General features: G+C 40.8%; 1 protein-coding gene across 1 annotated transcript; it reads left to right on the top strand.

Moving 5' to 3' along the window:
* Positions 1 to 10,606: 10,606 nt before the first annotated feature.
* Positions 10,607 to 11,557, top strand: LOC309546785 (olfactory receptor 51E1-like; the record flags this gene model as incomplete). The annotated part of the gene is made up of 1 exon (XM_082246474.1): positions 10,607 to 11,557. One exon carries the CDS (start codon positions 10,607 to 10,609, stop codon positions 11,555 to 11,557), a length of 951 nt encoding a protein of 316 aa, XP_082102600.1.
* Between the last annotated feature and the right edge of the window lie 12,143 nt (positions 11,558 to 23,700).

Raw genomic sequence — 23,700 nt, 5'->3', positions numbered from 1 at the left:
GCCTTTCGTCGCCTCTGGGCAGCCTGGCACACATGAGCGATTACATGCTGCAGTGTCTCCACAACGACCGCCGAGTTGCCCACATTCTAACTTGTGCTGATTACTGGGTGGCCACGCTGCTGGATCCCCGTTACAAGGACAACGTACCGTCCTTAATTCACTCACTGGAGCGCGATCGCAAGATGCGCGAGTACAAGCGCACGCTGGTAGACGCCATGCTGCTGGCATTCCCATCTGACAGCGGGGCCACAGTGGAAGCACAAGGCAGAGGAGGAGGAGGAGGAGGTCGCCAACGCAACCAGGGCACCGCCAGCACCTCAGAAGGCAGGGTTAGCATGGCCGAAATGTGGAAAAGCTTTGTCAGCACGCCACAACAAACAGCAGCACCAGCAGCTCAGATGGAACGTCTTAGCAGGAGGCAGCATTTTACCAACATGGTGGAGCAGTATGTGTGCACACGCCTACATGTAGTGAATGACGGGTCTGCCCCCTTCAACTTCTGGGTCTCCAAATTGGGCACATGGCCTGAGCTTGCCCTTTACGCCTTGGAGGTGCTGGCGTGCCCTGCAGCCAGTGTATTATCTGAACGGGTATTTAGCACGGCTGGGGGCGTTATAACAGACAAGCGCAGCCGCCTGTCCAGAGACAATGTGGACAAGCTCACGTTCATTAAAATGAACCAGGCATGGATCCCACGGGACTTTTCCGTACCTTATGCAGAATAGCAATGGATACCGACCTTACCCACCCATTGTTCCATTTTTGCTCTTTCTCACTCTTTTGGGGTGTACCCTCATTTAAAATTTTTGAAAAGAAGCAGTGTTGGCTACCTCGTCCTCCTCCTCAGGGCCAGATTAATGTAGGGGCTATTGGAGCTGCAGCTCCAGGCCCCTACCTTTTATATAGGCCCCGGGTTGGCCATATTCACTGTTACCGCTCTTCTGTCACTTGTAAACACAGAAGTCTGGCTTCTATGCTCGCTTCCCCAGGCAGCACCCTCAGAACCTCCCCACACAGCGTGAAGGCCGGACAAGGAGGGACAGTTGGCGATGCATGGATGTGTTTAGGGGCTTCAGAGACAGCATCCCATGTTGAATTAGGCATGCATGGCTGCACCCTTCCTCCTCTGGGTGCATGGCAAGGCACGGCCCTTAAGGCCCTTCAAAATCCTCAGCACCAAGCCCATGATGCTGTTAATCCGGCCCTGGTCCTCCTCCACCGCCGCTTCCACCTACACCGCCCATAGGTGTGCGCAGCCTATTGCATTAAGGTGTGCACCCCAAAGTTGAAATACACATGCATGTGTTTGCCAGCAGGGAGAGTAATGTATCGGGGCCATGTACCTGTAGGCAAGGAGAAATAGAGCAGAGCAGGTCCCAGGGAGATCTTTCCCATCTCCTCACTGGCAATGCTATGTGCCCTAGGTGATTAGGGTGTGCCCAGGCACACCCAGCACACCCTGTGCGCACGCCTATGTCACCGCCACATCCACCACCACCTCAACCTCCCTCCTACTCCATATGGGCCTCGTCCTTCAGAGATGAAGAAGAACATTGTTTTATTTTTCTGTTTTTTTTTGTTGTTTTAAGTTATTTCCCTATCCACATTTGTTTGCAGAGCACTTGCCATGCTCTTAATTACGTTTTGCTGCCATTTGCAGCACTCTAGCCCTTTCCTTTGGTGTTTTAGAGCCATTTTAGTGCCTTAAAGTTCGGGTCCCCATTGACTTCAATGGGGTTCGGTGTCCGGGAAAAGTTCGGTAAAAGTCCGGGACACGGACCCGGACTTTTTTTTAAAGTTCGGCCGAACCCGTCGAACACGGACATCTAGGTGTCCGCTCAACCCTATTTATAGACAATTCATTGTCCTATGTAACTTCATTGTTGGGTTTAATACATGTACTTTGCACCATTCTATATCTGCTGCACCGTTTAAGGAGTCTGTTCAGGTGAATTTCATGCACATATTATTTCCTACATTTCTCTGTAGCAGTACCAGTATATATGATATGACTCAATTGTGTATGTGAGTGTGTGGTGTCCGGTGCGCCATTGTGGTTTTGTTTTTAACCACCTCCTTCCCAAGCCTATTCTGACACTTCGCTCCTTCATGCAAGAAAATTACTTAGAACCCCCAAACATTATATATATATATATTTTAGCAGATACCCTATAGAATAAAATGATGGGTGTTGCAATTTTTTATGTCACACGGTATTCACGCAGCAGTTTTTCAGATGTAATTTTTTGGGGAAAAAAAAACATGAATAAAAAAAAACAAAAAACAGTAAAGTTAGCCCAAATTTTTTGTATAACGTGAAAGATGATGTTACGTCGAGTAAATAGATGCCTAACATGTCACGCTTTAAAATTGCATCTGCCCGTGGAATAGCGGCAAACTACTGTGCTTAAAATTCTCCATAGGCAACACTTGAGACGCCTTTACAGGTTACCAGTTTAGAGTGCCACAGGAGGTCTGGTGTTAGAATATTTTCTCTTGCTCTGACGTTCGTGACAATACCTCACTTGTGTGGTGCGATCACCATTTATATATGCGTGGGGGAGTAACGTTTGCGTTCGGATTTGCACGTAAGTGGGACGGGGCGCTTTCATTTTTATTTATTTTATAAATTTTTTTTTTTACACTTTTTTTATTTATTTATTTTTTTGTACAAACTTTATTGCTATCACAAGGGATCAACAACATCCCTTGTGATAGCATGGTCCTCTTTATGAAGAGATTTGGGGTCTATTAGACCCCAAGTCTCTCCTCTGCCCCCCCCCATGCAGCCAATCAGACCGAGACCGTGCAGGAGAAGAGGGGTGCCAAAGTTCTACAATATAATAATATACTGGTAAGAAACATATGTTCATAACCGCAAATAGGAGAGTCATATTAAGGCAGATGAGATATATATACGTACGTACAGTCATCATAGAAAAGTGCATATAGCGGATTTGGATTTCCACGCAGTACATAGGTATGTCCAACAGACTGGCTCAACCAAATAGTGTAGGTATAGCCATGCCACATCCGCCTGCACATGCAGGGACCATCTAACAATTTTACCCAACAATGGAAAATCTAAAGATACGTAAAAAAGTAAAAATACTATATGGTAGGGCCGGAAGTGAGAAAAAGGAAAAAAAAATGTAATATTATAAAAAAAAAATAGTATAAAAATTTAGAATAGTAATACTGCATCAAGATGTGTTGAAACACTTACTGGTTCTATGGATCAGCAGTCATGTGGGGGCGGGATCAACGGCGCCCCTGACATCAAAGAGTTGCGGGCTCATCAAAAAAGGCCGACCCTTGTGCCATTCAAGCGGCTCCCCAAGTTGGACAGCTGGGGAGCCTGCGTGTGCCAGGCAGTGCAAGACGGAAGTGTGGTGGCGACATCTAGTATTCGTCTAGTATTCAGTGGAAAAACACATTTACAAAGCAATAAAGTTTGTTTGTACTTTTTTATTCTACTTTGTTGTTCTACTCTATTACTCCCCTAATCTGCCTGTAAAGTCCCACTGGGGTACCAATATTCTAGTATTTATTGGGAAGTTGACAGAACTCCTTTTATAAGACCAGTGCTCTTTTGTTCTTTCTTCTCTTTCAAAATCAGTAAATTTTGGGTGTCTTGTCAGTAAATTTCACATTCGGGAAGTTGGCAATAATGTTTTACCTCTTCATGACTAGAGCATTTTTTGCAATTTAGTACTGCGCTACTTTAACTGGCAATTGCGCGGTCATACAACACTGTACACAAATTAATTTATATCATATTTTTTCACACAAATAGTGCTTTCTTTTGGTGGTATTTGATCATCACTGCGGTTTTCAGTTTTTTGCCATATACAGTGGGTACGGAAAGTATTCAGACCCCCTTAAATTTTTCACTCTTTGTTATATTGCAGCCATTTGCTAAAATCATTTAAGTTCATTCTTCTTCCTCATGAATGTACACATAGCACCCCATACTGACAGAAAAACACAGAATTGTTGACATTGTTGCAGATTTATTAAAAAAAGAAAAACTGAAATATCACATGGTCCTAAGTATTCAGACCCTTTGCTCAGTATTTAGTAGAAGCCCCCTTTTGATCTAATACAGCCAGGAGTCTTTTTGGGAAAGATGCAACAAGTCTTTCACACCTGGATTTGGGGATCCTCTGCCATTCCTCCTTGCAGATCCTCTCCAGTTCTGTCAGGTTGGATGGTAAACGTTGGTGGACAGCCATTTTTAGGTCTCTCCAGAGATGCTCAATTGGGTTTAAGTCAGGGCTCTGGCTGGGCCATTCAAGAACAGTCACGGAGTTGTTGTGAAGCCACTCCTTCGTTATTTTAGCTGTGTGCTTAGGGTCATTGTCTTGTTGGAAGGTAAACCTTCGGCCCAGAGCACTCTGGAGAAGGTTTTTGTCCAGGATATCCCTGTACTTGGCCGCATTCATCTTTCCCTCGATTGCAACCAGTCGTCCTGTCCCTGCAGCTGAAAAACACCCCCACAGCATGATGCTGCCACCACCATGCTTCACTGTTGGGACTGTATTGGACAGGTGATGAGCAGTGCCTGGTTTTCTCCACACATACCGCTTAGAATTAAGGCCAAAAAGTTCTATTTTGGTTTCATCAGACCAGAGAATCTTATTTCTCACCATCTTGGAGTCCTTCAGGTGTTTTTTAGCAAACTCCATGCGGGCTTTCATGTGTCTTACACTGAGGAGAGGCTTCCGTCGGGCCACTCTGCCATAAAGCCCCGACTGGTGGAGGGCTGCAGTGATGGTTGACTTTCTACAACTTTCTCCCATCTCCTGACTGCATCTCTGGAGCTCAGCCACAGTGATCTTTGGGTTCTTCTTTACCTCTCTCACCAAGGCTCTTCTCCCCCAATAGCTCAGTTTGGCCGGACGGCCAGCTCTAGGAAGGGTTCTGGTCGTCCCAAACGTCTTCCATTTGAGGATTATGGAGGCCACTGTGCTCTTAGGAATCTTAAGTGCAGCAGAAATCTTTTTGTAACCTTGGCCAGATCTGTGCCTTGCCACAATTCTGTCTCTGAGCTCTTCAGGCAGTTCCTTTGACCTCATGATTCTCATTTGCTCTGACATGCATTGTGATCTGGAAGGTCTTATATAGACAGGTGTGTGGCTTTCCTAATCAAGTCCAATCAGTATAATCAAACACAGCTGGACTCAAATGAAGGTGTAGAACCATCTCAAGGATGATCAGAAGAAATGGAAAGCACCTGAGTTAAATATATGAGTGTCACAGCAAAGGGTCTGAATACTTAGGACCATGTGATATTTCAGTTTTTCTTTTTTAATAAATCTGCAACAATGTCAACAATTCTGTGTTTTTCTGTCAGTATGGGGTGCTATGTGTACATTCATGAGGAAGAAGAATGAACTTAAATGATTTTAGCAAATGGCTGCAATATAACAAAGAGTGAAAAATTTAAGGGGGTCTGAATACTTTCCGTACCCACTGTAAATTAATAAACAAACAAAAAAAAACATATTTTCTACTTTCTGTTATAAAACATATCCAATAAAATAAAATGCCTTCATAAGGTTAGGCCAAAATGTATTCTGCTACGTCTTTGGTAGAAAAAAAAAATCCCAATAAGTGTATACTAATTGGTTTGTTAAAGTTATAGCGTCTACAAACTATGGTATATATGCTGGAATGTATGCAACTTTGACACTATACTAGTAATGGCCGTGATTAGCAACTTATAGCGGGACTGTGATAGTATTTCGGGGTATTTGGAGGTGCACAAACTGACTAACTGACACTGACATCAATAGTGCCATTAATACAGTGATCAGTGCACTGTACACTGTTGTAGCACTGTGCATTGTTACCGTAATGCAGATTTGTATTTAACCACAAGGTGGCAGTGTTCAGCAGCCTTAATACAAGTGTTCAGAGACTGCTGGGACTTGTAGGCTGAAGGAACACATTTCTTCACAGTTGAGCAAAAGTCAAACTACAGAATTCATGAGCCTTCACCAAGGGGTGGGAATATATAAAAGTAAAAGCCTGGAAAGAAACAGGGGGGAGTCAGAGAGAGGCATTGCAAGTGGAAGGAGCTTGCAAGGCTGTATGTCAAACTGTGCTGTTCCAGACCAGCTGAGAAAGCTGAGGAAGAGTATCTATAGTACAACACCACACTTAAAAGGCTTCTCCATGGGGCCTTTTCCCTCAGTTGCAGGAATGCATGAATTGCAAGTACCAAAGCCGTATCTCAGATTAACTACTTGCCTTCTGTGCACTTAAACACCCTTCCCATCCAGACCAATTTTTAGCTTTCAGCGCTCTCACACTTTGAATGACAATTGCGCGGTCATGCTACACTGTACCCATATGAAATTTTTATCATTTTTTTTTGATGGGGGGCACTGATGGCGGGCAATTTATGTATGCTTTTTACCTTTAGTAATCAGGGCACTGGTGATCAGTGCCCTGATTACATTCCTGTGTGTCCCCGGCGCTGTGAGGCTCCCCCTCCTTCCTCACACTGCAGGCTCCGTGTGAGGAAGGAGCGCCGGCGATGAGAGATGATCTCATATGTTTACATATGAGATCATCTCTCATTGGACGGCTTGATCATGTGGTAAATGGCCGCTGTGATTGGCCATTCACCACGATCTGTGATCGGCTGTGTCCAAGGGACACGGCCGACACAGATTCTCCCCGATGCGCGCTCGCGGGAGCGCGCGGGGAGACTTTTTCTGGGAGGCCGTTTAAAAACGGCCTACCGAAAATTCAAGTCCGCGCTGCAGCCGTATATAGGCTGTAGCGCGGATGGGAAAAAGTTAACTACTTGCCGACTGCGCTATAGCCAAACAATGGCTGCAGTGTGGTCGTTTTTTTTTTTGCTGGGGGGGGGGAGGGCATCATAAGACATCCTCCCAGAACCGCGCCCCCCGTGCACCGGCTCCGGCATGCACCTGTGAGCTCTGTGATTTGTGATCTGTGATCAGCTGATCACAGATTGGGGTAAAGAGCGGCTCTTTACCACGTGATCAGCTGTATCCAATCACAGCTGATCACGATGTAAACACACTTGTTGGTTATCGCCATTGCTTTCCTCAAGCTTTCACAATATGAGGAGATAAGAGAGCTGGTAACCGGCTGCACTGAAAATCAGGACTCTGTTCATCATTTTCCTGAATATTAGAGATGGACCAAACACCCCTCAGTTCGGTTTGCGCCAGAAGTTTCGAACATCACAAAAGTTTGAAAGCGAACAACAACTCCATTAAAGTCTATAGGACCCGTACTGGAAAAATCAAAAGTGCCCATTTTGAAGGCTTATATTCAAGTTATTGGGTACACAAAGGATATGGGGGTCCGGGTACTGCCCTAGGGAACATGTATCAGTGCAATTTTATTTAAAAAAAGATCATTTTTAAATGAACAATTATTTATTGATGCTTAAAGTGAAACAATAAAGATGAAAAATGCCTTTAAATATAGCACCGGGGGGGGGGGGGTCCCCTTAGTCTGCCTGTAAAGTGGCACATCTGTACCATGTAGAGAACCTGCTGCAGCAAAAATACCATTTATAAAGAAAGAAAAAAATAATAATTTTTCCTGAAAGCTTTCTTTATTTTATAAACAGCGGCTTAGGGAGCCAGTCTGTTTGATGTGGACCACTTCCACCTTTGCCTATGGACACAGACACTGCTGACCCCCTTATAGTGGCATGGGAGTTTCTGCCTCTTCTTGTTGGCCTCCCAGACATGATGGGGGTCTTATTACCCAAATGTAAAAGAGAGAGGGAATTGTGTAATTGGATGCACTTTAATCAATGGACTGCCCATGACAAAAATGTCAAAACTAAAAAAAATAAATAAAAAGGTGGAACAGTGCCGCAGTCAGAAAAACTGCAGCTCACAATTTCAAAAAAGGGGGCAGGCAGAGGACATAAAAAATAAATAAATAACACGCAGCAACCAAAGAAAAAAAAGAAAATATACAGCACACTATATAGCACTAAATGTTTTGTAATGCGATGAAAAACACTGCACTACACAGACACACTACAATAAACTGCAGTAAAACTGCACTGCTGCATTAAATATACTGAAGTAAAACTGCCTTGACACACTTCAATATACTGCAGTAAAGTTGCACGGATGGACTACACTGACACAATAGTAAAACTGCCCTGACACACTACACTGACACACATCAATATACTGCAGTAAAATTGCATGGACTCACTACACTGACACTACAGTAAAACTACCCTAACACACTACACTGACACTACAGTAAAACATCACAGGTGTTTGCTGAACGCTGAACAAGCAACCTTTGAAGGGCCCAAACCGTTCGCTTAACGCTACTGATATCAGTGCAGCCCCAACAGTGCACATTATACCTATCAGTGCCCATCAGTGCTGCAAATCAGTGCGAATCAGTGCCCATCAGTGCTGCTGATCATTGCCCATCAGTGCTGCTGATCATTGCCCATCAGTGCTGCATATCAGTGCCTCCTCATCAGTGCCCATCAGTGCCATCTCTTTAGTGCCCATCAGTGCAGCCTATCAGTGCCCATTAGTGCTGCCTATCAGTGCCCATAAATGCCGCCTCATCAGTGCAGCTTATCAATGCCTATCAGTGCTGCCTATTAGTGCCAATCAGTGCAGCATCATCAGCGCACATCAGTGAAGGAGAAAAATTACCTGTTTGCAAAATAATATAACAGAAACTAAGAACATTTTTTTTTTTTGCCACCAGAGTTTAAACTCAACTTTTAAAGTGAACCACGCTCACAATTTCACATCTTGTCTTACATTTTTTATTTTGCAAGGATTCATGTCCCCGAGGGCAGTACCCAGGTCCCAATACACTTTTTTGGGCCAATAACTTACATTTAAGCCTTTAAAATTAGGACTTTTGATTTTTAATGTTCGTGTCCAATAGACTTTAATGTTCTGAGATGTTCTGGTGCGAACCGAATGGGGGGGGGGTGTTCGGCTCATCACTAGCATTGATTTGATTTACCACTTAAGCCCCAGAAGATTTTACCCCCTTCCTGACCAGGCCCTATTTTGCGATTCGGCACTGCCTGAATTTAACGGACAATTGCGCGGTCGTGTGACGCTGTACCTAAACGAATTTAACGTCCTTTTTTTCCCACAAACAGAGCTTTCTTTTGGTGGTATTTGATCACCTGTGCGATTTTTTGATCATGCGCTATAAACAAAAAAAGAGTGACAATTTTGCAAAAATAACAATATTTTTCACATTTTTTTATATGAAATTCCCCAAAAAAATCTAGAAATCAAAATGTTTTAACATTTTTGGCCAATTTGTTTTCTGCTACATATGTTTGGTAAAAAAAAATCACAATAAGTGTATTTTGATTGGTTTACGCAAAAGTTATTGCGTTTACTAACTAAGGGAAAGATTTTTGTCATTTTTTTTTTAACGAGTAATGGCGGCGAGCTGCGATTTTTTTTGCGGGACTGCGACATTGCGGCGGACAGATCGGACCCTTGACTGACATTTTTGGCACTTTTGGGGGTACCAGTGACAATACTACAGTAATCAGTGCTATAAATATGCACTGTTACTGTAAAAATTACACTGGCAGGGAAGGGGTTAACTTTATTGGGGAAGGAGGGGTTAAGTGTGTCCCTAGGGGCGTGTTTCTAACTGTGCAGGGATGTGGCTTTACATGTAACAGCACAGATCAACGGTCCTACATAGCAGGACCGTATGATCTGTGCTGTTACACAGGGAAGAATGACAGGCGGCTTTGTTTACATTAGCCGCCTGCCTTTCTCCCTTCACAGCGGACGATCGCGAGTGACCGGCGGATATCGGGTCCGCCGGTCACTTGCACGGAGGTGTCCGTGAACGAGTCAGGGCGCGCGCTCGCCCCCCTATTGGCTTACAGGCTAGTGACGTACCTATACGTCACTTTGCCTGGCAGGGGCTGACCGCTGCAGTATATGTACTTGCGGCGGTTGGCAACCGGATTTACAGTGTGTACTATGCATGACTGTGTGATGTACTATTTTTATGTTTTTTTTATGGTTTGTTAACATGAGGAGTAGGATAGAAATATAACTGTGCATTTATTTTTGCAAAAATAATAAATCTTATCTTTTGATTGTACATGTATGAATCAATAATAACCTCAAGACAACAAAAGAGTAGAGATGCGTTTTACACCACATATGCAAAATCTAAGGTCAGTTTAATTTTTAATTCAAAATTTCTCTTTTCATCTTTTAGTTTTTTTCATGTTTTAGTTTTCATTGGGAACGCTTGTTAAATTTATCTGCATTACTTCATTCTATTTCTGACACTAATTAGTCCATCAGTGGCAGCTGTAACAGTTGTGGTCCACTGGGAAGACTTGGATGCAGTGATTGCAAACGTCTCCAAATTTTAATTGTGAGTGAGGTGACAGCTTTATGAAACCTATAAAAACACAAGTGAATTCAAGAGAAAATCAATGCAACAAATGTTGCATTAATATCCACAGGGCCTCTATGATTGATGCTTTTCAATTGAAAGCATTCGGATTAAAAAGGACATTTTAGGAATTGTTGATTTCGCAAGACATAAATCATTTTGCATGCCATAAGTCATGAGCTCGTCTCTGAAAAATGTCTCTGTTACCCACTTTGTTCTGGTGGGGCTTATTGAGATTGAATCATTTGGATATCTATGTGCTCTTTTGGCTCTTGCATTATTTTCAGTCACATTGTTTATGAGTTATATGATTGTCTATGTAACCTGGACAGAGAAAAGCTTGCATGAACCTATGTACATCCTAATATGCATCATGGTTATAAATGTGATGTTGGGAAATGCATCTTTTTTTCCCAAGCTGGCCATTGACTTGTTGTCCGGATGCTCAACCATCTCACTCACAGGATGTCTCTGTCAGTCTTTCTGCATTGAGCTTTATGCAACCTATGAAATATTTATTTTTACGGTAATGGCATATGACCGATATCTGGCTGTAGGCAACCCTCTGAGATACCACACCCTGATGACCAACGTTAAAACTCAAACAATATCACTTGCCATATATGTTTATGTAGTGGTGATAATATGTGTAAGTGTATTGCTGGTATCAAGGGTAACGTTTTGTGGGGTAGAAGTCAACAAGGTCTTTTGTGAGGTCATGTCTCTACAACCGATTGCTTGTAGTGATATAACAATTAACATAATCTATGGAACGATTTTGACCTTGTTCAATTCGATTGGCTGCTTGCTTGTAATAATGTACTGTTACATAAGAACAGTTGTAATCTGTCTGAAACTTTCTGCAGAATCCTCCCAGAAAGCTATACATACATTGATGACTCACATATTGGCCTTCTCCATTTATATTATCACCCTCTTGTTCATTAATTTCAGGTACAGTCTAACCACAGGTTCTGTATCAACCAAAGTTGATGTCATCATACCTTTGATCGGTACCAGCATAGCTACTTCAGTAAACCCTCTGATCTACGGGATAAGGACCAAAGCTCTCAGAGAAAAAATGTTATACAACCTGCATAATTGGCAAACCAAAAGAATAATATGATTTTTTATTTTTTCAGCAGCAATCTTACCATTGTAGAGATGTGTTAATTTTCCAAATTTCTTTTTACATTTTTTGGGGGATTCTCTAGGAAACAGAGGGCTGTAGTCCAGCCTTTTGGAGCCTGCCTCTTAGTGTGCTCTATGCATGGACTGTAGTGTCTCAGTCACTTGATGCTTGAGCTTGCCCCATGCAAGTGTGCTAGAGAAGTGCCATTCTGTCTTATGGGTGCTAAGTTTAGTGTCAATCAGCAGGCTTGGGGGGCCTTATGAGATGGCTGAGAGGGTATTAAATATTTCAGATACTTCCTGAGCTTCTGCCTTGTGGTGGTGCTTCGGTGCTTCGGTGAAAACTATCTTTCTTCCAATTATTTTGGCCTAGGGATTGAAGTGCTGCAAGGATTTCCCCTACTGGCTGCAAGGGATGTTCTATTTTTGACCTAGAGGAAGTAAACTGCAGTGGTCTCCCAAAACAGAGGTAGTGAGGGATTGATTGAGTGGAAAGTGGAAATTAATGCGATTTTTAAGTTTTTTTTTTTTTAAATAAATATCACACATGTTATATTTACCCTCTCTCAATGGTTTTGCACAGAGCAGCCTGGATCCTGGCCCCTTCCTTCTGCCGGGTGCCCCCACAGTAAGGAGTTTGTTCACGAGCCGTGGCTCTGTGTGTCTATTCACACACTGCTTAAATCAGGCTGGCCATCCATCCATTAACTCGAAAAGCTCCATATGGTCAATTTCACTTCTTCATTGACAGCCACTTACATAATGAGCTGTGTAAAGCAAGCTATGTAGCTGTTGTTGCCCATTGCACAGGAGCATAGGCTTCTTTCTAGTGATGCAGTGCAACAATCCCCAGCAATGCTAAAATGCCGTGACCTGCATGTATGGAGGGGTGATAATGGGCACCGACATCTGGACGTGATGACATCAGAGCATAAGGGTATCCGGTGCAAAAGTATCTGGTGAGTGAAACAGAGGTTCCTTCCCTCATCAGATAACCTATTAAAGCCTTTACATCACGTACTTCTGATCTTGGATTAAACTTACTAGTTGATTTATGGAGAGCTATAAAAACAAACTCTTCACCTGCTACAGTCAAAGCAGTATTTTTGGCTTGGGGGACGCTCACTAAACCTTTAGTTTTACTAAACACAACTCAACTGTCCTTACTCCTCTCTCCACAATGGAAGTCCTTATTCCCTGCTTATCCAGAAAGAGGTGGTAGGAGGCTGATATAGGCTGGGTAGAAGACCTATTTACTGACTCACAACTTAAATCACTGCCAGAGCTTGCAAGTTTCTACCATATATCTCTTACAGACTACTTTACCTATCTGCAGATATCAACTTTTCTGAGAATGCACCCTAAGTCTAATGTACATTCATCCTAAAGCTTGGAAGTTCCTTACAAGCCCAATGCCTTGCAATAAAGGTACTTCCTTATTTCTTCCCTCCTCCACTGCAAGGAGACTTTCTATAAGAAATTAAATATATAAATAATTCTACCAAAAACACACAAGGGGTTAGACCCATTATATCAGGCATTAATTCCCTGAATGAGCGGCTGAGCCAATGGCTGGACAGACAACTACAGCCTCTGGTGAGCCAGCTCCTGGGATATCTTAAAGATACCAATCATCTCCTACACATTATGGAAGATCTTAGGTGGGAGGAGGATTTTTCCTGGGTTACCTTTGATGTGAGTAGTCTTTACTCCTCTATCCCTCATAATCAGGGAATAACAGCAGTGCTTTTCTATTTAGAAATGTTGACTGATCTATCAATCGAACATCGATTGTTTATTGCGGATGTGCTGGAGTATTTATTGTCACATAATTTCTTTGTTTTTGATGGGGTTTTCTACCTATAAATCCTACCAAAATGTGATGCGCCAGAAATATAATAAAAAAGTGATGACTTTAAATACAATAAATCATATCCAGTTCATAAGGCACATAGCAATGTGTGTGCTTCCAATAAAGTGATATGAAGAGTGTCCCCGTATCCAATTGAAGAAAATCCAGTGATGAAAACAAGTTGTAAACACCAATTAGTGAATCCCTCCACCAGGTGAATTAGCCTCTCACCTTCCTAAAGGACCCAAACGGGCCAGCAATCACATGTATCATGGATCAGACTTCCAGGAAAGAGCCACACTGTATTGCACCTCGAGGGATCCCGGGACATATAAAAAACAGATGAAGAAATCTAGTGCTCTCTGCTTACTAATAAGGGTGTGCTTTATTAGAGAAAGGCAGATCAACTCACATTTGTTGGGCACTCAGCCGTGCCTGCTGTATAAGCGATGTCAGCGATCTGTTACCAGAGAGAGACTCTGCGTCGGCCACGCACGCTCCGTCCCCCTATACGCGTTACGTCGAGCGTAATGCTCCTTTGACTTCCTCGGTAAATGTGAGTTGATCTGCCTTTCTCTAAAAAAGCACACCCTTATTAGTAAGCAGAGAGCACTAGATTTCTTCATCTGTTTTTTATATGTCCCGGGATCCCTCGAGGTGCAATACAGTGTGGCTCTTTCCTGGAAGTCTGATCCATGATACATGTGATTGCTGGCCCATTTGGGTCCTTTAGGAAGGTGAGAGGCTAATTCACCTGGTGGAGGGATTCACTAATTGGTGTTTACAACTTGTTTTCATCACTGGATTTTCTTCAATTGGATACGGGGACACTCTTCATATCACTTTATTGGAAGCACACACATTGCTATGTGCCTTATGAACTGGATATGATTTATTGTATTTAAAGTCATCACTTTTTTATTATATTTCTGGCGCATCACATTTTGGTAGGATTTATAGTTTATTGTGATTTGTGAAACACGATTGGTGTATGCTGCCGGATACCACTTATATACTTTCACACACCTGATTTATGCACAGTGAATTGAGGTTGAGTTATTTTATCACATATATTGGGTTTGCGCTGATAGTTTTTTTGTATTCCATGGGGTTTTCTACCTCCAGAGGTGTGGGGTAGCCATAGGGGCCAAATTTTCGCCCTCATTGGCCAACCTATACATGGGTTGGTGGGATCAGTCCCACATCTTTGGGGTGGGAATCCTTACAGAACAGAAATCGTGGTTTATCTTAGATTTATAGATAAACCTCCTGCTGGTTGTCCGTAGGGGAGTGGAACTTATGCCATTCATGCTTACACATCTTAACGATAACAGCTTAAACCTCTCATTCACTGACGGCGCAGACAATAATTCCATGTGTTTTTTGGATGTTTGTCTGACAGGTGTTGATGGCAAGGTGTGTACCACTCTCTATAAGAAACCCCTCTCAGGCAATTCCCTTTTACTTTCTCAGTCGGGCCATCCAAGGCATCCCATCAGGGGTATTCCTGTGGGTCAATTTTTACGAATCAGACGTATCTGTAGTGATAATGAACAATTTGAAAGGGAGGCACGGTTTCAGTATCTGAGGTTTTTGCAGTGGGGATACCCTGAATGGATGCTGGATAGAGCACTTACGATAGCTAGAAGGAAAGATAGATGTGAATTAATAAAGAAGGGTACCCGACAGAAGACTAATAAATGTAACCAACTTACACTCTCTACTCCCTTCAGCAGTGAATTTATCATGATTAAACAGATTTTTAATAGGCATCTGCCCATTCTCTTCTCAGATGATATTTGTTCAGAGATTTTGAAGGGAGGGGGTCAATATTGTTTCATGTAGAACCCCGTCCTTGGGGTGTTCTTTGACTCCCATCTTCTTTCATACTAAAGTCCCTCGATCGGTCACATGGCTACATTGCAAAGGTAACTACAGATGTGGGGCAGTGGGATGTTCCTGTTGCAGCCACATTCAGGATTTCACTACATTAGGGCCACCGTTAATCATAAAGTGTATGATATCGGGTTCTTCATTAACTTCAACAGTCAACACTAGTTATATAATTTATTTAATTACATGTGCTATTTGTAAAATGCAGTATGTAGAAAGAACCACGAGACGTCTTAGGGATCGGTTCCAGCAACATATTTACAGTATAGAGAAGAATCTGTCTACTAATGTGGCCAAACATTTCAACGGGTGCCATAATGGGGACAAAACAGCTATGCGGATCCAGGTTATTGAAAAGGTTAGAGTGCCAAGGCGGGGGGGGTGGGGGGTGATGCATTCCGATCCCTATGTCGGAGGGAAGTATTCTGGATCTTCCACCTGCAGAGTCGCATTCCCACTCGAGCTCAACTTCGAATGGGATGTCAGTGATTTTTATGAATGAGCCTCACTGGGACCCCCTCCATACATTGGGATGGATACCTTATATATACAGTATATATATACATGTATGTTCCATCTTTATGCATGTCTATATATGGACAATATACAATATGATCTGATTATGTGCTGCATTGGTCCCTCCTCTGCTGTGTATCTTTATATGATCAAAGATCCTTCATCGATTATTATATTTATATTTTTGATATCTCCTGGTACTCCTGTGTGGACACATTGGTTAAAAACAGACACTATGGCATGTGGGTACCTGTATACATGATTTACAGTGATTTACCACACGTTTTTACAATTTTATTGAAACACGTGTGTCCATATAGACGTTATAATGGAGATGGTTTTTTCATGATGTATACATGGATGCATTTGTTTATGCATTCTTAAGGTGGGAATAGTCTATTCCTTGGAGGAAATAATGATTTTATGTATATGTCTTTTGTATCTGCATGTGAAATGTATCTATGTGTGTGCAGGTGCATACCTGCATGCACATATGTGCGTATACCAGATAGATGTTTTTACATTCACTATGGTCTTTTCTCCTTCTTTTTTTATGTTGTATGCATTCACATTTATTTTTTCCAATATCTTCATTGGTGTTTTCATACAATTTTCTATGTGATTGTTGGTCCATGTCTTTGTGTGTATGGGAGAGTTCACGATATGCACGAGAACTTGGACCTTAAGTTTGACTTTGTATTTGAATCACTATTCAGATGCTCTTTGGGGCTGAAGTTAGGTGATTAATTGGGCTGTGCACAACTGCTGATTATCACCGCCCCCGGAACACCTGCAACTATTGGGGCGGTCTATTTAAGATCTATAGGCTGTTGTTGTCATTGTAATGATTAAGCACAAGATGTATGTGTGAAACGCGTCTACGTGACCCTATGTTGGTGTCTTTGGTGTCATCACTTTGTCATCACTTTGGAAATTAAAGGCAATTGGAATTCCTGGATGTGCGGCAGTTTCTTTTCCATGGAGGTGGGTCGGGGCTAGCACTCTATGGGATATTCCCCCTCTAAGCTACCATCACACACCTGGAGCAGCGTTTTCTCCCTTCAGTATATAGACTTTCTATAAAGATCTCCAGTGAGAGTCTGGACTTCAACATGTTTTTGATGACCAATGGTTGTTAGCAATAAAATTAACACAGAGTGTCACTCATTGTGTCAATCATTGGGAATTATCTCAAAAGCTTATCTCCCGTTGGTATCTCACTCCACATCGTATCGCTAGTTTCTCCCCAAATAGCTCTTTGCTGGAGAAGGTGTGGACAGATAGGAACTATTCTCCATATTTTCTGGACATACAAGGGCATGACCAGTTTTTAAACAAAATTATTCAACTTATCTCCTAAATCACAGAGATAGTCACCAGGCCCTCTTATGCTTAGGCATTGAACGCTTTTCTATGGAATAGCATGCCTTTTGTAGTACTTGTACTCTAGGCTGCTCTTTACCAGTTCTTGGAAGAGCGACTTGGCACCCAATGTCTCTGAAAAGCCATAGCTTTATTAAAACGTACCCATGAATATGATGCTCTTGTTATCAGAACTGGTTCTTATTCTAAATTCCAATGAATATGGAAGCCTTGGTTCCAATGGTTGTCTCCGTCACATTAAATTATGTATACTAATATTTGTTGCCAAATGTAATTTCATGTCCGTGCCTAACCCTGGTTTTACTTTTCCCCTACTCTGGGCTCTTAAACATAGAGACTGTATGGTCTCACCCTTTTACATTGATCTTTTGTTTACTTTCATATCTTCGATGTAATATTTTACTATAGGTAAAACCAAAATAATGCCTGTTGTGCTTTTGTTATGCCTTTGTTAAACTGGGAAATTTCGATAAAAATGTATTATTGAAAAAATCTGGTGAGTTTCCACTTGGGGTATGAAGAGCACAATATCCATTTGATTTTTTGGAGCACATGAAATCACGAACAGTGGCACTGAAGACGTGAATGTATAAATGATATGGACACAAGAAATGGACATGTTTGGAAGCATTCTATTGAGTTGAATATTGCACAGAAAGGAATGTAAATATGTATGTTTAGAACACATGTGAATTAAGCATCACTGGTAATTGTTTTTAGGTTATAATTTATTTATAGCAGGACACTTACACAGTGCTTTTGGATGGATATTTATTTAGGTATTGTTTCAGTTTTAGTACTTAGTCCTGCACCTTTTGTAAACATAGGTTGGATAACTGATATTTTGCAATCTGGGCGTAGACCGTAGAGAGTGCTGTCCATCTTTTGGTTTAACAGTAAAATATACAGTCTGTCATAGGCACGCTAAACTAAGTACAAACTGTTCAGCCACCATAAACTTTGTGTGGCTCTTGTCTTTCCAATAGTATGGTTTCATTTCTATTTCAAGAAATAATTTTTTCCATCTTATATTGCTGTCAAATCAATCTGCTTACATACTGTCCAGCTATTGCCTGGGTGATATTACACTCAAATTTGTATTGCAAGATAAAACCTGCCTTTTCTTTACCAATTTGTTGTCTATTTAAATATAGGCTTACTGTCTTGTCACTAGATAATGTGCCCTCTGCACAGATATGTCTGCCCAGTCTCTCTCTGACACCAGAGTGAACAATCACAATAGTCAGCTCTCCAACTCAACAGCACAGTTTCTTGTCACCTTCCACATGCCACATAAGACTGCCCTGAGCCCAGGCTTCTTTCTTTTATTTTCTCCTCCTGCAGCTCTTTTTGTCCTCCTGTGGCATGTAGTCTCACCCAGTCCTTGGCTTGATAGAAAACTGTCTCCTGGGGTCAACATCTCCCATTGTTCCAGGTTGCTCCAAGCAGTCTTTTTTTTCTCCCATGTTTTACAGCAGCCAATCACTGTGTCCTCTGTTGTCCCAGGTAGTGGGTGGGGTTTCTTTTTGTCTCACTATGGCTGCATTATAGACCCAGTAAAATGCCCTGCAGCCATCTCTCTCTCTTCTCCTCTAGCAATTGGGGGGGGGGGGGGGTAAAGAAACCTGTGTGTGGATGGCTGCAACATTAGAATGACAGCTCGCGCCATTCGGCAGCAGGCAGGAGTGTTTGCAAAGTGCCCCTGATGGCATAATTGCTGATGAAACATGTTGGGATTTGGTTAGTTTGTTGGCTGTGTTATTTTAACCAGAAGAGATTGGTGTATGGTGCAGCTCATGTAAGGATAAGGAAATTATGTACAGCACAGCTCTCTTGAGGTCATCCTGAGACTAAAGACTTTTTATTATCTATGTACAAGTGAGTGTATCTCTTTTTGCAACAATAAATGATTTATGATGGAGGGCACTATGTTTTTCCTGTTTTTGTATCATTAAAAATGAGTAATCATCCTGGAGTTTAAGCAGTATCTAGCCACTGGAGGAGAAAAAAACATCTCTGGCATGGCTCGCGGTACAGGCAATATTTCTGAAAACACTACCTTAGAAGTCCTTTTCCTTATTATAGCACCTAAAGCCCTGAAAAACATCACCTTAGCCCTTGAAACTCTTCCCACTCAGGTAGGTGCAAGAGTTTGATCTTCATGTCCAACACTGACACCTGTTGTTATTTCTATGTTCATTTTCTTTTATTATAACATCACATACAGTTCAACATTTTCACTGCCAAGCCCTGCGCTCCATTTTTAAACTCAGCTATGTGGATCATTTTTGCAATTATTCCATTGCTTTTTATTTTTTCCTTACAGCTTTCAAAGTTTGTAAAAGACCCCTAAACTATATATTTTCTGAAAGCACATGACCAGTAGAATAAAAAGAAGGTGCTACTGATTTTTAGGACCCCATGATATTTGCATACATGTTTATTAAAACAACATTTTTGCTAAAAATACACTAAATCATTATTGGCTAATGCAAACACAGCACATTTTACAAAATTCCTGCTAGATTTCTACTAAATATAAAAGTTTAACCTGTATTGAGTTAATAATAACAAATATTGGTAAATTCAAATTGAGCCTTTTTGCAAAACGATAAAAGTCAAATGTACGCAAAACTGTAAATCATTGTTTTTTTTTAAATGTGCAGTTTTTCATAATTTACTTACAGCTTTCAGATTTTGTAAACGTCTCCCCAAATCATATATTTTCTAAAATCACATGAACAGTAGAATAAAAAGAAGGTGCCACTTGTTTTAAAGGCCCCGTGATATTTCTGTGTTTATTAAAAAAATATTCCTCTAAAAAAAAAAAAAAACAATAAAATCATTATTAGCAAATGCAAACACAGCAAATTTTACAAAATCTCTGCTAGATTCCTACTACATTTAAAAGTTTAACCTGTATTAACCTAGTTAATAAATAACCAATATTTGTACATTTTAAATTGCACCTTTTTGCGGAATGGTGAAAATGAAATATATGCAAAACGGTAAATAACAAATTTTTTTTAAGAATTAGAGGATTTCATTTTTTACTTACAGCTTTTAGAGATGGTAAAAGCCCCCCCAAACCATATATTTTCTAAAAGCACATGACCAGTAGAAAAAAAAGGTTCTACTGATTTTTAAGGCCCCATGATACTTGCGTAAATGTTTATTAAAACAATATTTTCTCTAAAAGTACACTAAAATCATTATTACCAAATATAAAGGCAGAACATTTTACAAAATTACTGCTAAAATCCTACTAAATATAGAAGTAAAAATATAGTATAAAGTATAAAAGTTTAACCGGTATTGGTTTAATAAATAACAAATATTTGTAAATCTTAAATTGCACCTTTTTGCGAAAAGGTGAAAGTTAAATGTATGCAAAACTGTAAATAACAAAATCTTTCTAAAAATCTGGAGGTTTTCATTTTTCACCTACAGCTTTTAGGGAATGTAAAAGACCCCCCAAACCATATTTTTTCTGAAAGCATGTGACCAGTAGAAAGAAAAGAAGGTGTTACTGATTTTTAGGGCCCCATTATGTTTGTGTAAATGTTTATCAAAACAATATTTTCCCTAAAAATACACTAAAACCATTACTTTCAGATGCAAACACAGCAAATTTTACAACATTTCTGCTAAACTCCTACTAAATACAAAAGTTTAACCTGTATTGAATTTAGAAATGTTTGTAAGTTTTAAATTGCACCTTTTTTTGTGAAATGATGAAAATCGAATGTAAGCAAACCTTTAAATGAGCACATTTCTATAAAAATCTGGAGGTGTTCATTTTTTTACACTTTCAGAGTTTGTAAAAGACCCCCTCAAACCATATATTTTGTGAGAGCACATGACCAGTAGAAAAAAAAAAAGGTTCTACTGATTTTTAAGGCCCCATGATACTTGCGTAAATGTTTATTAAAACAATATTTTCTCTAAGAGTACACTAAAATCATTATTACCAAATATAAACGCAGACAATTTTACAAAATTACTGCTAAAATCCTACTAAATATAAAAGTTTAACCTGTATTTAGTTAATAAATAACAAATATTTGTAAATTTTAAATTGCACCTTTTTGTGAAAAGGTGAAAACAAAATGTATGCAAAACTGTAAATAACAAAATCTTTCTAAAAATCTGGTGGTTTTCATTTTCACCTACATCTTTTAGGGAATGTAAAAGACCCCCCCAAACCATATTTTTACTGAAAGCATGTGACCAGTAGAAAGAAAGAAGGCGCTACTGATTTTTAGGGCCCCATTACTGTATATTTGCCCAAATGTTTATCAAAACAATATTTTCCCTAAAAATACACTAAAACCATTACTTTCAGATGCAAACACAGCAAATTTTACAAAATTCCTGCTAAATTCCTACTAAATACAAAAGTTTAACCTGTATTGAGCTGAGAAATATTTGTAAATTTTAAATTGCACCTTTTTGTGAAATGGTGAAAATAGAATGTAAGCAAACCTTTAAATGAGCATATTTTCATAAAAATCTGGAGGTTTTCATTTTTTCACGCTTTCAGAGTTTGTAAAAGACCCTCTCAAACCATATATTTTGTGAAAGCACATAACCAGGAGAATAAAAAGAAGGTTCGACTGTAGGTGTACAGTAGTTGCAATGTTTATCAAATCGCTGTTTTAACTCTAAAACACTAAAATCCCTGGTTACATACAAAACACAACATAACTCATAAAATTCCTGCTAAATTCTTACTAAGTCCTGTTCACATTGGGGTGTACTAAAGCATACACCCATGGAGGGCCATATGGAGAGCCGTGTTTACCCACACAGGGATGCACAGGTGCTCTGTGCATCTCTCTGCAGGCAGTCTCATTCATGTCAATTGGGATGCAGCGGCTGTAAGGACAGATCTGATATCTGTTTGGGTGTAGGTACATGGCCCCCAACACAGACAGTGTGAGTTCAGGGACATATACCCATACGGATGTCAAGTAGAGATGTATAGAACTGTTCGCCGGCGGACAGTTCCCGGCAAACTTAGCATGTTCGCGTTCGCCGCTGCGGGCGAACATATGCGATGTTCGGTCCGCCCCCCATAATACATCATTGAGGCAAACTTTGACCCTGAACTTTACAGTCAGCAGGCATATTTCCAGCCAATCACCTCCCTCCCACACCCTCCCACACCCTCCCACCTCCTATAAATAAGCAAGGGCAGCATCCATCTTAGATCATTCTGAAGCAGTGTGTGTAGTGAGAGTAGGGAGAGAGCTGCTGCTGCTGCTGCTGTGTTAAGCTAGGGACAGTTAGTCAGTGTTCCTGGTCTTGCAGTGTTCTTGGTCCACTACTGCTGTAATATCAGCACCCCAAAAAGCCCTTCTAAGGGCTGGTATTTGTGTATTTTTTTATATATATATATATATATATATATATATATATATATATATATATATATATATATATATATACCTAGCGTCCTCAAAAGCCCTTTTAAGGGCTGGTAATTGAGTTGTTTCTTCTTATATATATATATATATCTATATCTATCTAGTGTCCCCAAAAGCCCTTTTAAGGGCTGGTAATTGAGGATTTTTTTTTTATTTATATACATATATACATATATATATATATATATATATATTGTCCCCAAAAGCCCTTTTAAGGGCTGGTAAGGTAATAGAGTTTTTTCTTTATATATATATATATATATATATATATATCTATTGTACACTGCAGTTGCCTGCCCGCTGTGTGTGAGAGGCCACAGACCTACCACAGACTGTACTGTGTGCACACCACACTCATTTCGGGTGGCACAGGCACAGTACCTTGCATTTTAAAAAATATATTTTTTTTTCCTCTGTCATAATTGCAGTGAGTGCTGTGTCAGGTCCACAGAGTGCACTGTACCCACTGCAGTGCACTGCCCACCACTGATATATATACGGTGGCACAGCATCTTGTTGCAAATTAAAAAAAAATATATTTTTTATTATTGCAGTTGCCTGGGCTGCCAATTACTGTCAGGTCCACAGAGTGTACTGTGCCCACTGCAGTGCCACTGTGTGCCCACCCACCACTGATATATAAGGTGGCACAGCAGCTTGCAAAGTAAAAAAAATATATATATTTTTTAATTGCAGTTGCCTGGGTGCCAGTGACTGCTGTCAGGTCCACAGAGAGTGTACTGTGCCACTGCCCACCCACCACTGATATATAAGGTGGCACAGCAGCTTGCAAAGTAAAAAAAAATATATATTTTTTTTAATTGCAGTTGCCTGGGTGCCAGTGACTGCTGTCAGGTCCACAGAGAGTGTACTGTGCCACTGCCCACCCACCACTGATATATAAGGTGGCACAGCAGCTTGCAAAGTAAAAAAAAAATATATATATTTTTTAATTGCAGTTGCCTGGGTGCCAGTGACTGCTGTCAGTGTCAGGTCCACAGAGAGTGTACTGTGCCACTGCCCACCCACCACTGATATATAAGGTGGCACAGCAGCTTGCAAAGT

This window comes from Pelophylax lessonae (genome assembly GCF_965119305.1).
Source record: "Pelophylax lessonae genome assembly, chromosome: 2".
Taxonomy (NCBI): Eukaryota; Metazoa; Chordata; class Amphibia; order Anura; family Ranidae; genus Pelophylax; species Pelophylax lessonae.
This window is presented reverse-complemented; position numbering and strand designations above follow the sequence as displayed.